This window comes from Aspergillus pseudotamarii (assembly GCF_009193445.1).
Source record: "Aspergillus pseudotamarii strain CBS 117625 unplaced genomic scaffold BDV38scaffold_29, whole genome shotgun sequence".
Taxonomy (NCBI): Eukaryota; Fungi; Ascomycota; class Eurotiomycetes; order Eurotiales; family Aspergillaceae; genus Aspergillus; species Aspergillus pseudotamarii.
In genome coordinates, this window is record NW_022475043.1 from 124,875 (window position 1) to 138,156 (window position 13,282).

A 13,282-nucleotide genomic window follows, 5' to 3' on the forward strand; every position below is an offset into this window, starting at 1 on the left:
ATACATATATCCGCGTCGCTACTGAGAGAGCGCAGGAATCTGCGTTATTTGCCAATTCCAGGGCCATCCCGTTCTTACCGAGTCCAGTCGATCATGACCACGACAGTACGGTTTGGTACTGTTTCCAAGCGACTAACCTGCTGGCAGGAAAACTACCGAGGGATAAAGATAATAAACTCCCCGCACATCCGAATCTTCCACTCACAGCCGCGGCCCTCCCGAAACGTCACCATGATTTGCTGCCACCACGAAAAAGCATGTCTTGCCTGAGGCTGCCGATTGATTCCGATGCAGTCGCGCTACGATAAGATAACCTAATTGCACCGACGCTTTACGGAGCCGAGAACGTTAAAGATATATCTTGCGGTTCGGTCTACCAACACAATTTGTGGCACGACTATAATCAGATCAAAACTTCGATTGCCAAGTAGTAATACTCGGCTACCCGACTATACTAATCAATTGCATATGGATCATGGAGTGTTTGTCTCTTCGCCCCAATGGGCATAGGAGAAATGGCATGTGATACTCTTGAGCATGTGATGTGGTAGCTTGTGAATCATCATCTTCAACCTAGATCCCGGTTCTCTCCCGGCAATACGTCCAAGGATCGGGATGACACGGGCACTCAAATACTTGTACTGTGCTCTGGTTGACCGAAAGACCTACCCGAAACTTTGGAGCTCTGCAGAGCACGGACAGCGCTAAAAGGAATTCATTGGTATCTAATAGTTCTATGTTCATAACCGCCAGCCGGGGCTAAGTCTAGACCGTTTCAATATATCGTCGCACCTCCCTAGAATATGGTCAGTCCATAGCGAAAGCGAGATAAATGCAACACCAAAAACATACCAATCGGTGACGGCCTCTTCCCAGAGGCGCACTTCATGTTCCCGAGTGCCACCAAAATGGTCGACGAAAGCATCCCCAAACACCTCCCGTGCGACACTGCCCTTGCGCATAAACGCGGCGACCGCTTCCTTGAGGGATTTGGCCAGACGCACCCCCTGGTCGCTGCCGCCCCCCATCTCCTCACCTTTAGACAGCGGGGGCACTGGGATCTCCAGCTTCTTCTCCACGCCCCGCCATCCCAATGCGACAATAGCCGCCATGACATAATGCGGATTGGCATCGGCCCCGGGGACTCGCACTTCTAATCGAGTAGCCTTCGGGCTGCCCGTTGGCGGCGTAATCAATCGAATAGAGGCCGCCCGATGCTCCAGGCCCCACGAGACCGTGACGGGGGCCCAAAAATTCTCTACGAGCCGTTTGTAGGAATTGACGGTCGGCGCAAACATAGGCATAATGTCAGGGAGACCCGTGAGAATGCCCGCTAAGAAATATCTGCCCAAGTCGGAAAGATGAGCGACATCGGGGTAAGGTGGAGATGGATCCGGGGTATCGCGCAGAAACGCGTTCTTTCCATCACTGGTAACGAGCGAAATATGCATATGGCCACTATTACCAGGCAATCCCTGGCGCGGTTTTGCCATGAAAGTTGGAGTGATACCGTGCTTGGTTCCAATCGATTTGACGACATACCTGGGTTGAGGTTAATATGGCTCAGATCGATCTCATGGATGCCTTACTTGAAAAGTCCTGCTTTATCTGCCATCTCCTTGGCTTCTCCGAATTGTAGCGCCTAACAACATCAGCATTGACCGGGCAAACCCCGTGTAGAGCACTCACAGCTTCAAACACACCGGGCCCACTCTCTGTATGCCATCCTTCAATGTCGCATTTAAATTGCTCGCACGCATCAAAAATACCATAATAATAATCCTGGTTATGAATAGGGCGGGTCAAACTGTACCCGAACATCCCCTCGGTCAGGGAAGGTAATGCTTCAACGGGGTTCTCTCTCAAGAAGGTCGCCGTAGAAGATGCGTTGCGCTCGGGAGAAGAATGGGATTCTGGCACACGGAACTGATAAAACTCATACTCCGCTGAAAGAAGTTAGCATGTCCATATCTCTAAGGAGGATATGGAGAGTTTACGCACCTCCTGCCATCGCCTGATACCCGGCCGCCTCAGCCTTGCCAAGTGCGGTCCTAACTAGACCTCGAGGGCATGCACACACAGGATCCCGAGTGTCGGGATCGTGAAAGCTAACGAGGAAGAAAGGGACGTTGTTCTCCCAGGGTATGCGACGGAAGCTGCTCAGATCCGGAATGGCAACAATATCCCGATAACCGTTCTCCTTGTTACTGATGGCCAACTCCTTGAAATATGTCTGATCGTGCATGTCCCACCCGAATATTACAGAGCAAAATCCAAAACCTTCCGACACAATGGAAAGGAACTTTTTCTTAGAGACAAGCTTCCCACGCAGCATCCCATCGACATCCACACCTGCCAACTTGACACGAGTATCTCGCTGCAGGATCTCGGCGACATTATCGAGTGTGACTTCGGGGGAGGATACAGAACCCATATTGAAGCTGGCAGCGAAGAGACGTCAGTCAACAGTAGGAATGAAAGTGGTGGGGAGACATGAACCTACAAGCCAGGCAGAGTCGCGGTCTAAGAAGGGTGTGGGCGGAACGAAGGAGCCACAGCGGGTCATCTGTTATCGGTGCCTTATCGTCATGCGGATCGAATGACCGCATAGGAGACAAACTGCTTTTTTCCCTTGTCCATTCACATCATCATAATAATATCCGTTCGTATGGAAGTCCCCAGTATGGCCAAAAAGCCTGGTCGAGCCATTGCGCCCTTCATGCATGTCATCCTGGAAGGAAGAGGATACTAAGAGAACACTAAACTCTTCGGTCTCTCTTTATCAGTTATCAGTTTATCTGAAAGTCACTTGATGTCACTTGATTCCACACCCAGCTTAGATAATAACTTGTGGGAACTTGCCCCGCGTTTCAGTGGTGTGTTGTCACCAACTGCTTCTTCAATTGATATATCGTGACAGGAAACCTATCCTTGCGAATCAATACTCATTCTACTCAGTGGGATTCTAGTCGGGTTGGGACTGTTAATCACAAAGCTATCACCCTGAGCGTGAGTCTCACAAGTTACATTTGGCTTCATGACATCACTCCCCGCCGAGGATAACCAACTCACTAAAAATCACTTACTAGTAGGAATACGACACAATGGCTACTTCGATAGGACGTCTTCAGGGCAAGAATGCTATAATTACTGGTGCTGCAGGGTGAGCCTTAATATGCAATTCTTTTCGGCAATGCATTAATATAGTATAGAGGGATCGGTCTCGAGACTAGCATCCTTTTCGCCCGCGAAGGTGCTAATGTCCTCATGGCCGATATCTCTGCCCCTGCCCTCGAGAAAGCCCTCGCTAAAGTGAATGCGGTTGTTCCCAATGCCCCACGAGTGGAAACCTTCAAGTGCGATGTTTCCAAGGAGTCCGAGGTACAAGCGATGGTGGAATCTCAAGACAGCTGGGGCGGAACCGACGTGATCTTCAATAACGCGGGTATTATGCACGCTGATGATGCCGACGCCGTGGACACGCCAGAGAAGATTTGGGATTTGACACAGAACATCAATGTGAAGGGAGTGTGGTTTGGCTGCAAGCACGCCGTGCTCAGTCTCCGTCGTCATAAGAAGACTAAGGGTAGCATTATCAACACTGCCAGTGTAGTTGCCTTAGTGGGTAGCGCCACTCCTCAGCTGGCTTACACTGCTAGCAAGGGTGCGGTGCTGGCCTTGACCCGTGAACTAGCCATTGTGCATGCTCGGGAGGGTTTCCGCTTCAATGCACTGTGCCCCGCCCCGCTAAAGTACGTTCTGCGTTAGCATTGAGCTTGACTGATGATTATGCTGACACCCACAGCACCCCGCTCCTGCAAGACTGGCTGGGCGATGACAAGCCTAAGCGGTTCCGTCGTGAGGTGCACTTCCCGACCGGACGGTTCGGCGAGGCTATCGAACAAGCGCATGCAGTTGTTTTCCTTGCCAGCGACGAAAGCAGCTTCGTCAACGGTCACGATTTTGTTGTTGACGGTGGAATGTCCAAGGTATGTGTTTTGAGATTATGACTTGCTTCACAGTTAGCTAACTGCATGATAGGCATATGTCACCCCCGAGGGGCCGGCCACCCCTGCCCCCAAGAACTTGGGTCACTAAATCCGCATGCTTATGGTTATGTCACGATTGTCAATGAAGTTCTTTAATTTTTAAGGGCAGATGCAATACAAGATCTATTTAACACCTTCGGCCAGCCCATAATGTAGCAGTTATCGTCCATTCCAGACCTCCTGATGTCGAATTACTCTGCCGCTGGCCGGCTCGGTCATACCAAGCACACCAGAACAGTGCGAAACCCTAAAGATATGTGGCAGGTTGTGCTGATATGCCATAATATTACGGTCCTAGTGCGTACATTACATGGCTATGCAGTCCCCCGGCATAAAAGCTCTTGACTTGAGATCGATGCACTATATGGACGGGAGAATAAATTAGGTATTATCATTCAACTCGATCTGACATATCAGTCTTTCTCTCTCTCTTAGTGTGTTCATCTCCGTCGGTCCTCTCCTTGTACTTTCAAGTGCAGTGGATTATGAAATCTACGCGATCTCGGCTTCGATGATCATCTCATACTCCTGAGGGTCAGGCCAGAAGTTGATAATTTTGAAGCCAGCATCGGTTAACAGCTTCTCCCATGCATCTTGCGTCCGTTCGGAAGCTGACAATAACGACATCATCTCCACGTCCATTGTGGTTTGGCTGATGCTTGCTCCTATCGGCGGAAGAACGATGTCGTAGATGAGGAGCTTGGAGTAGCCCTTTACCATCGCGTTTTTGATGTTCACGAGCAGTTGCTTCGCTTTGTCGTCTGGCCAGTCATGGAGAACGGCGTGCAGATAGTAAGCACGGCTCCCTGCAATCATGTTATTAATAGGCAGACCTGGATTTCTGGACCGGAGTGTCTCACCTTTCACAGGCTGGGGTAAGAAAAAGTCATGAACCATAGCTGTGATCTTCTTATCAAGCTGAACATTGGCAATCACCTCGGGAAGATCCTGCAAAACCAGCGATCCAGCAGGGATGTCGGGGTGCTTAGCAAGGACGTAGGAGATGTCCGTCCCGGTGTTTCCGCCAAGATCAACCACGAATGGAGAAGCGTCATCCAGTTTGGCACCATCGAGCAAGGTGGTTGTATCGTAAACCTTAGTCCATGGGGTCTTCCATGCCGTCCAAGCCTCCATATGGCCGGTGAAAGCTTCAAAATACGCGGGGCTTTTCTGCAATCGCCCAAAGAAGTTAAGGCCGTCGGGATCAGTGTCGGTGTAATTATTATCGTTAACGTCCGTAGGCTCCGTATAAGAGATCTTGGCCAGATAGGCCGGCAAGTTATGGCCAGCCGCAATGTATTGATATGTCCTGGACAACAGGTTAGGACAGCATATGGACCGATGGCCGGGTAGGCATGCTTACGCTGCTTGAAGCGAGGCGCGAACCTTGGTGCTCTCGTCGCCAATGGCGTACGAGAACGCAGTCGGCTTGAATTTGTCTTCCGCCGTTTCCTCAACCACATAGAAAGCTGCTAGCAAGCGGAAGAGCCGACCTGTACGCGTTCAAGTGAGCCTTACAGAATCATGCTGGCATGGGGATAAAAGGCTTACGTAGGAGGTTTGTATTAACGGTGGGCGTGGTGAACTCTACCAACTCGTGGATAGACTTCTCACCCCCTCCAGCACCTGTCCAGGATTTCCAAAGACCCACATTAATGCAGATTTGCAGAGCGGCAAAGACAACCGGGTGTTCAAAGCAGAAGCCCCAGGCGCGCTCATAGGGTGTTTCCAATCGGGCAAGCAGACGACGTGCTGCAGCGCGCACTTGTAAGCGTTCCACTTCGTTTCCGCCAAATGCCTCGGGCTTCACTGCATCCAGGGCAGCAATGGTTTCTAGGATCTGTGACCGCATGTTGCACTTTCGAATTTGAGGTCTGGGGCTCCAGGGACGGGATATATGACAATGGTGGCACCAGGCCAGGTGGGCGAGGTGGGCGACGGTATATATGGGCCAGCGGTCCCCATTTCGTTAGCAGCGCTAGGGCCAAGTGTCGAATCTCTGATGAAGCCAGCGGGGTGAACCCCTCAGCACTAATGAACAAGGGCCCCACAAGATTTCAAGATTTCCTCTGTCGGACCCGTTAGTACGGGAAATAATTGGAAACCTTCATCTCGGGACTAAGTTAGGAGAGTGCGAAGGATCATCATTATGTACATTTCCTGAGGACGCGCCAATGTACTAATGTACTCGGTTGAGCCCATTGGGGAAAGATCGCTGCATGTCTGGGCCACGCCACCAACCAGTCTAGGCCCCGATGGCAGCAAGCAGGGGGTCAGTTCGCCGGATCGCCTGGGCCGCGCTCTGTCACTTGAGTCCTGAATAATTCAATTATGCGCTCCACAGCATCCATGCCGATCGATTTCTTGGCGCTTCTTTAACTTCAGGTCGGCTGCAGAAAACGATGTCGCTCGAAGGACAGGTCATATCTCCTTTCATACTGATACATGAGAGGCCGCCATGCTGAGATCCTGGCGTACTTTGGTTTCGGAGCGGTGCCAGGAGATATTGTCGCTCAATCTACAGGTCATAAACCCCGTCTATACTAATACTACACGAATGGCCGCATCTTTCTCGTCTTGGGCTGGAAATCCCTTTCTTCCTTCTCTCACCCCAATGACCATTTACTTCTATCCGTGACTCTGCTGTGGCCATCATCGACATGAGCGCGTACGGAGGTTTAGGGCCCATGACCAATGCGGTCCTTTGGGTAGAGGTCGTGATCTTTGCTGTCTTCGCGGGGCTAAGGATTTATACGCGAAAACACATTCTGAATGCGATCGGCCTTGATGATTACCTAGTTGTACTTGCGTTGGTGAGAGAAAAAGCCGTAGCACAAAGCTACTTAGGCGAGGGCTGACGTGCAGCAGATTCTTCACATCCTTTACACCATTTTTGTCACCATCGCAACCCACTACGGTCTAGGGCGACTGTTTGCTGAGGTTGGTGATCCCGTTACCTACTCCAAAGCCACCATGTATGAAGTGTTCAGCCAGGTAGCTGGTATCATGGTCATTGGTGTAGGTAAAGGAGCCGTGGGCACCTTCCTTCTTCGAATTGTGCGAAATAAAATTCAAATTTGGTTTATCTGGGGTTGTCTTGGGATCACCACTTTTATCACTCTGTTCGCCAGTATTACCGTTGTAATACAGTGCTTTCCAGTCGAGAAGACGTGGAACCCAACGGTGGAAGGAACATGCTGGATCGACTTTTCCAAGGTGGGCTACACGGTTGGATGTGAGTGCTGCATGATCTTGCCCCAACTTGGATGCATGAAAGAGAAAGCCTGACCTTTTGCAGCCTGGTTCGTCGCTGCCGACTTTTCCTTTGCGATCCTTCCGTGGTTCATCATCTGGGATCTCAACATGAAGCAAAAGGAGAAGATCACCGTTGCCTGCGGTCTCAGTCTTGGAATCTTGTAAGCCTGGAACCCCCCACTGCCTTGGACCAACATCTGACGTGGACACTCGAGCGCTGGAATATGTGGTATCGTTCGCACCGTAGCTCTGGCAGGCCTGAATGCATCTGAGTATATATGTACGTTCTCTTCATCCCTCGCTAATGATGGTAGAGCTGACCCAACTCAAAAGATGATACCGTACCAATGCTCATTTGGTCCGCAACCGAAAGCTGCGTGACGATCATGTGCTCGTCGATTCCCGTCCTCCGTCCTCTCTACGTTCGCATTAGGTACGGCACAAAGGACGAAAATGGCTCTTCTGGCAATACTTCCTACAAATTGCCATTGTACGGCAGCGGTCGCAAGTACGGCAGACTTTCGAAGTCCGGCCTTGATCCTTCCACCCTCGAAACAATAGGCGGTTCCCTCCGGGCACCCGCTGAAGACTATCACAAAAGCAATGTCAGTGATGAACATATCCTTGATGGCGCTGCCGGTATCGCCCGGACGGACGAGATTTCAGTCAGCTACGAACCAGTCGAGAAGAAAGTCTAGAGAACGGCTTACGTTTTCGAGTACGCCAATCGATGTCTGCTTGTCAATCTGGGCTGAAACGAGAGCAACCTGGAACATGATGTCCGAGCCTCGAGTATGGTTGATTGGTGGAGGGGACTGACGAGATTGAACCCGAGTTAGGTAACTTAGCTGATAACTACTGATGTGTCTGTCACCCCCAGACAAGGTCTTGAAGGTTCCATAGCATAACCTCCGTCTATAAATCTCCCAAGTTCACTGGAGAAGGCATGAACCCCAGCTAGGGAGATTCCTACAGACTCGTGATCAATTCACAGAATGGAGAAAGTAACAGAATAATCTCCGGATTCGTTCTGTACGATTGAAGAATGATTGGCCGAGGAGTATTTATCCGCTGATGCAGACTGCCTTGCGATCGAGTAGATCTCGCGAAAAGCCCGGAAATGAGCCGGAGACCCTAAGCTGTTTAGACATAGCATTTGTTATGGATTCCCCCCCTAATCAAGAATCAATATGAGGAACTTTCTTTTTTCTTTTTTTCTTTTTTAAAAAGAGTCTATGCGTCACAATCGGATTTACTATTCTCCCTCCTCCCTCTCCTCCCTAGTAGATCTATCACACAAATTTCACGGAATATTAACCCGGGCGTCGTTAGTGCTCACTAGACTAAAAAATCTCCTGTTACGAGCTCCCATCCAACTAATTAAATCAGTTTATAGTGTGTAAAATTAGGTACACTAGATCGTCCATGTAGCCTTTGTTCAACCTGAAACTCTACCCTCCCCGTCCCAAGGCCCAAGCCCCCGGGACGGCAATTCTAGGTTAAGAAACGTCCTAAGTTGTGCTGGCATTATTCACGAAGATCAGTAGTTTAAAGTTCCGGGGAAGCAGATTAAAAGCTAGAGAAGATGGTCTATGTCTAGCTCGGGCCATTCACAATGAAATTAACATCTGAGGGTCACTGATCTGGGATTAGGGCTCATTAGAGCTAAGCAAGGGGGAACGTTACGGCGGCAAAGAACACGGACGATGGCTTACATCGACGTAAGCTCTGAGGTCTGTGCTTCAGGAGTTATTCACATCAAGTTCTATGTGGAAGTTTGAAATATGAGGTACTTTTGACGTGAGAAAAAAGAAAATTGAATGGACGAATACGAGGATACTGAGGGCAGCGGGAGGGAAATATATTTTACCAGCTAGCGAGTCGTTGGATATGTCAATAAAAATGACGATCACAACTTATCCAGCGCAACGTATTAGTCGACTACTAGTGAGTAGAGGTCACAAAGCAACTGCGAGTTTAAAATTTAAGCCGGACATAAAATATTTGACGTTTTTCAGGGGCTTGATTGTGGCTTTTTGTGGCCTTTTTGTTGGGATTGAGCAAGATCACATGATCGTGGTAAGATGCCTTCTTGCCTCAGGCTGAGATTGTATGTCATGGATGTCGCTCAATAATCTCGAGCTGTTTAGTTACTATCGCGGGGTATAATAAAAACTTCTGTTATGTAACTAATTTGGCTTATAGTTGCATTGTGCTTTTCTCACATAGCTATGATTTAACTCCCATTTGAACCAAAAAGTCTGACAGCTTAACGGTTAGGGCAGCGTCGACCAAGGGAGCAAGCCTTTTTACTATCTGCCATGTCGGTCCAAGCCCTAGAAGGATCTGTGGCGCCGTGTGGATCAAAGTAGACACAAATAACGGATATTTTGAGACTTGCAATTGTGCGTTTTCAGCACAGCTGTTAATTCCAGCATCTGTTTAAATCCGAAGCTACCAATGTTGTCAAGCCCACAGCTTTATATAAAGTGGAGCCCTACCGGCACGGTTCCAATGATAACTTCGGTATGAACCCACTCGATGCACACCGGAGCCTGGAACCGCCCGACCGAACTGGATCCAATGACGAAATAGCTCGCCCCCTCTAAGCTCTGAATGAGGTCATGAATGTATTTGTTCATGCCAGGCTATATATAACTCGTTGTTCCATTCATACCATCCCGTCAAGGCTGGAATTGAATTCCAATCACCAGGCAATTGCAATCCCCTTACCATCATAACTCTAACCCAGCACAACAACAAAAATGTCCTCCGGCGTATCCTTTAAAACAAACAACGGCGTCACGATTCCCGGCGTCGGTTTCGGTACTTTCGCCAACGAAGGCTCCAAAGGCGAGACGTACAAGGCTGTCTGTCATGCCTTGAAAGTCGGCTACCGCCACCTCGAATGCGCCTGGTTCTATGCCAATGAGGATGAAGTAGGACAGGCGATTCAAGATTTCCTGAAAGAGAACCCGTCGGTTAAGCGGGAGGATCTGTTCGTGACGACAAAGGTGTGGAACCATCTGCATCGGTATGATGACGTTTTGTGGTCGTTGGAAGATTCATTGAAGAACTTGCAATTGAGCTACGTGGATTTGTTTCTGGTGCATTGGCCCATTGCCGCTGAGAAGGATGAGAACCATCAGCCGAAGCTTGGTCCAGACGGAAAGGTATGGTATCCAGATATCCAGACGTGTCGATGATTCACTAACAGTATAAATAGTACATCATCCTTGAAGAATTGACAAAGAACCCCGAAGAAACCTGGCGAGCAATGGAAAAGATCTACGAATCCGGTAAAGCCCGCGCGATTGGCGTGTCCAACTGGCGTATCGAAGGCCTCGAGTATCTCAACAAGATTGCCAAGGTCAAGCCTCAAGTCAACCAGATCGAGGTTCACCCCTTCCTTCCTAATACCGAGCTCGTCAATTACTGCCAGAAGAACGGTATCATCGTCGAGGCTTATTCGCCCCTTGGATCCCAGAACCAAGTCCCGACGACAGGCGAGAAGGTGTCTGAGAACCCGACGTTGAATGCAATTGCCAAGCAGAAGGGCTGTACTTTGGCGCAGATTTTGATCGCCTGGGGCTTGAAGAGAGGCTATGTGGTTCTGCCGAAGAGTTCTAACCCTGAGAGAATTGAGTCCAACTTTCAATCGGTTGAGTTGTCGGAGGAGGAGTTCAAGGCTATTAATGATGTTGCGAAGGGAAGGCATTTCCGGTTCGTGAACATGAAAGATACATTTGGTTATGATAATTGGCCTGAGGAGGCCTGAGGAAGGGTTTCAATAAAAAGTATTATAGTTTCTAGACACTTAGCAACGAACTGTGATGATCATTCGACTTATTTTGGTTTTCGTAAAGGGCTGGTACATCTATTGGATGTTATCTTTGTTGATACGTGCCTTGACCATCGCAGTTGTCAACAATACGGAGCTGTGCTTTGGAGCATAAACATACTGCACTGCATGGTCATGGGTCTATGAAGCGATCTAATTATCGAACGAGTCAATGAATTATAAAGTTGTCTTTATTGTCTCACAGTCAATCAAGTTATTCCATTTTAAATATGGTAAAGAACTTCCAATGTCACCTCGATTCTGGTATGCTCCATAGTTGGAAAGACTCTCATCTTAAGCTTCTGCTTGCAGTACTGTAAACGACGAGGAGCTTCAACGATGAGCGTATTTGGAAGTTTGTTGGATATGAGGGTGGTGTGCACCAGTGTTTCCAGAGGTCGCATGGGAGTGATATGTAGACAACTTCCCTGAGACGTGTAGATCTGATAGCAATGCCGGCCGCTTAAGTGAATGAATAGCTAGTAGCCTTTCGAAGTTGCAGGTGCGTCCAATAGCTGATTAAATATGAAAGTCCGAAACACACGACCTTTTCCGTTTCTCTCTGAATGAACGAAAATCAACCGTGCCACATGGAAGACCAGTAGAGCTTTGTACTGCCCCGTCGGGACTACATAATCGAGATGGCTATAAGTCACAGTGCTATTCCTACCAAGTCTCAAAGTGACAAGATAATAGAAAAGACCAGAACCTCTGGATGACGCAGCACGGCCGCTGTAGAGCCAAACTCCTTTCTTCCTGCTCTCTGGCCAACCTTACAAGTGGTGCCTCTATGAACATTAAATATAACCCCCCACACCGTCAACCCCGTCCCGACAACAGAACCATGCCTCCCCACTACTCTTATACAACTCGCCCCCGTTGCCATAGTCGATATCCAAGCTTGAACACAACCTAAACCCCTGACCCTCCAGACACTGAAGCACATCCAATATGGCCACTCTACTTAGCACCGCTCCTTCGTCTGACGACTTAGCCCATATCTTTCTTTGGAACCTGACCTCAAACGTCCCGGTCACAAGATCCTGGTTACAATTTTTGATTCTGTCCCCGAAGGTTGAAACCAGGGATAAGGCCAATGCGTGGGGTGCATTGATAAGGTGCATGAGGTCTTCGGAGTCGAAGGAGATACACATCCAGGAGAGTTGCTGGGGGGCTTGGCGTTTGAATATTAGGCTATCTGCGTTTGTGTCAGCTTGTCTTCTATAGGAAGGAAAGTGTCTATAAGAGTAGCAATATAGATTTGGGACGAAAAAAGGGGGAGGAAGAAGGAAAGGAAACAACAATGGGAAAATCCTAATTGGCATAAAAGATAAAATATACCTTTCTGCCCAAGCGACTTATAATTCCCTATCCTTCCCAAACCCCCCGCAGCAGGATGTACACCCCACCCTTCTCTGGCCAACGTATCAAGAAGCCCTAACATAACATTACGAAGGGCAATCTTCTCATCGTCGTTACCGTGTTCGAACGGATTTCCCCGTAACTTGAACTCCGTACTCTCATAGTACGCCTTTACATTTTGTATGCCCTTCGGCCAGTGTTTCTGGAGTGTCTCCGATACAAGTGGTACGATAGACTCTGGGAAACGCATGAGACGAACACGGTCGTACCCTGAGAAGGAAATCAGCCCGTATTGTGATCGTTGAGGCTCATCTTGGAACTGGGTTTTGTTGTCGCCTGGGATGGCAGTTGAGCTGGAGCCTGCGGTTTCCTCGTAGGCTGGGGGTTCGTCGCGTGCTCGGAAGCAGGTCATTGTCCGATTTATGGAATGGGTACTAATTGCACCTTTAGTGAGGAGAAGTAGTACTTGTGCTGACGTAAATCTAATAGTCGAACTAGAGAAGAATGGGTGGAGAATTAAGGTCGGAAGGGCTGTTATGTTCTTATGTTCGCTGAAGTAAATTCTCTTTGCACTGAAGAACGAGTTAATATTCTGTTGCCTGATGCCGGGGTGGTAAGACTCGAGCCCTACAGCCAGAAATTGTAACTTCGTATAAGCCCGTCGTAGAGGATAAGAAGCCAGCCAATGTGAGCTGCGGGATGAGACTGCGCCACCTTGGGCACTGAGCAACTGCATCTTATTCGTCATAATCCATGTACGCAGGATTTCACGTTA

General features: G+C 49.0%; 6 protein-coding genes across 6 annotated transcripts; 3 read left to right on the forward strand and 3 right to left on the reverse strand.

Moving 5' to 3' along the window:
* Positions 1 to 395: 395 nt before the first annotated feature.
* Positions 396 to 2,881, reverse strand: BDV38DRAFT_89990 (glutamine synthetase family protein). The gene is made up of 6 exons (XM_032064106.1): positions 2,504 to 2,881; positions 2,002 to 2,441; positions 1,690 to 1,946; positions 1,590 to 1,642; positions 853 to 1,542; positions 396 to 796 (listed from the first exon to the last, which is right to left on the reverse strand). The coding sequence occupies exons 2-6, from the start codon at positions 2,432 to 2,434 to the stop codon at positions 766 to 768; spliced, it is 1,464 nt and encodes a 487-aa protein (XP_031913207.1). The 5' UTR covers positions 2,435 to 2,441; positions 2,504 to 2,881; the 3' UTR covers positions 396 to 765.
* On the forward strand, positions 2,730 to 4,320 carry BDV38DRAFT_89790 (putative short-chain dehydrogenase/reductase family protein). Its single transcript, XM_032064103.1, has 5 exons — positions 2,730 to 3,009; positions 3,090 to 3,163; positions 3,213 to 3,752; positions 3,806 to 3,989; positions 4,042 to 4,320. The coding sequence occupies exons 2-5, from the start codon at positions 3,105 to 3,107 to the stop codon at positions 4,096 to 4,098; spliced, it is 840 nt and encodes a 279-aa protein (XP_031913208.1). The 5' UTR covers positions 2,730 to 3,009; positions 3,090 to 3,104; the 3' UTR covers positions 4,099 to 4,320.
* Positions 4,155 to 6,461, reverse strand: BDV38DRAFT_89856 (S-adenosyl-L-methionine-dependent methyltransferase). Its single transcript, XM_032064105.1, has 4 exons — positions 5,601 to 6,461; positions 5,413 to 5,542; positions 4,910 to 5,358; positions 4,155 to 4,855 (listed from the first exon to the last, which is right to left on the reverse strand). The coding sequence occupies exons 1-4, from the start codon at positions 5,899 to 5,901 to the stop codon at positions 4,542 to 4,544; spliced, it is 1,194 nt and encodes a 397-aa protein (XP_031913209.1). The 5' UTR covers positions 5,902 to 6,461; the 3' UTR covers positions 4,155 to 4,541.
* Positions 6,306 to 8,271, forward strand: BDV38DRAFT_89793 (uncharacterized protein). Its single transcript, XM_032064104.1, has 5 exons — positions 6,306 to 6,862; positions 6,918 to 7,284; positions 7,348 to 7,465; positions 7,520 to 7,584; positions 7,638 to 8,271. Exons 1-5 carry the CDS (start codon positions 6,710 to 6,712, stop codon positions 8,000 to 8,002), a joined length of 1,068 nt encoding a protein of 355 aa, XP_031913210.1. The 5' UTR covers positions 6,306 to 6,709; the 3' UTR covers positions 8,003 to 8,271.
* Positions 8,272 to 9,740: 1,469 nt separating this feature from the next.
* On the forward strand, positions 9,741 to 11,708 carry BDV38DRAFT_89782 (NADP-dependent oxidoreductase domain-containing protein). The gene is made up of 2 exons (XM_032064102.1): positions 9,741 to 10,477; positions 10,531 to 11,708. The coding sequence occupies exons 1-2, from the start codon at positions 10,070 to 10,072 to the stop codon at positions 11,080 to 11,082; spliced, it is 960 nt and encodes a 319-aa protein (XP_031913211.1). The 5' UTR covers positions 9,741 to 10,069; the 3' UTR covers positions 11,083 to 11,708.
* Positions 11,709 to 11,942: 234 nt separating this feature from the next.
* BDV38DRAFT_283261 (uncharacterized protein) lies at positions 11,943 to 12,919 on the reverse strand (the record flags this gene model as incomplete). Its single annotated transcript, XM_032060013.1, has 2 exons — positions 11,943 to 12,343; positions 12,487 to 12,919. 2 exons carry the CDS (start codon positions 12,917 to 12,919, stop codon positions 11,943 to 11,945), a joined length of 834 nt encoding a protein of 277 aa, XP_031913212.1.
* Between the last annotated feature and the right edge of the window lie 363 nt (positions 12,920 to 13,282).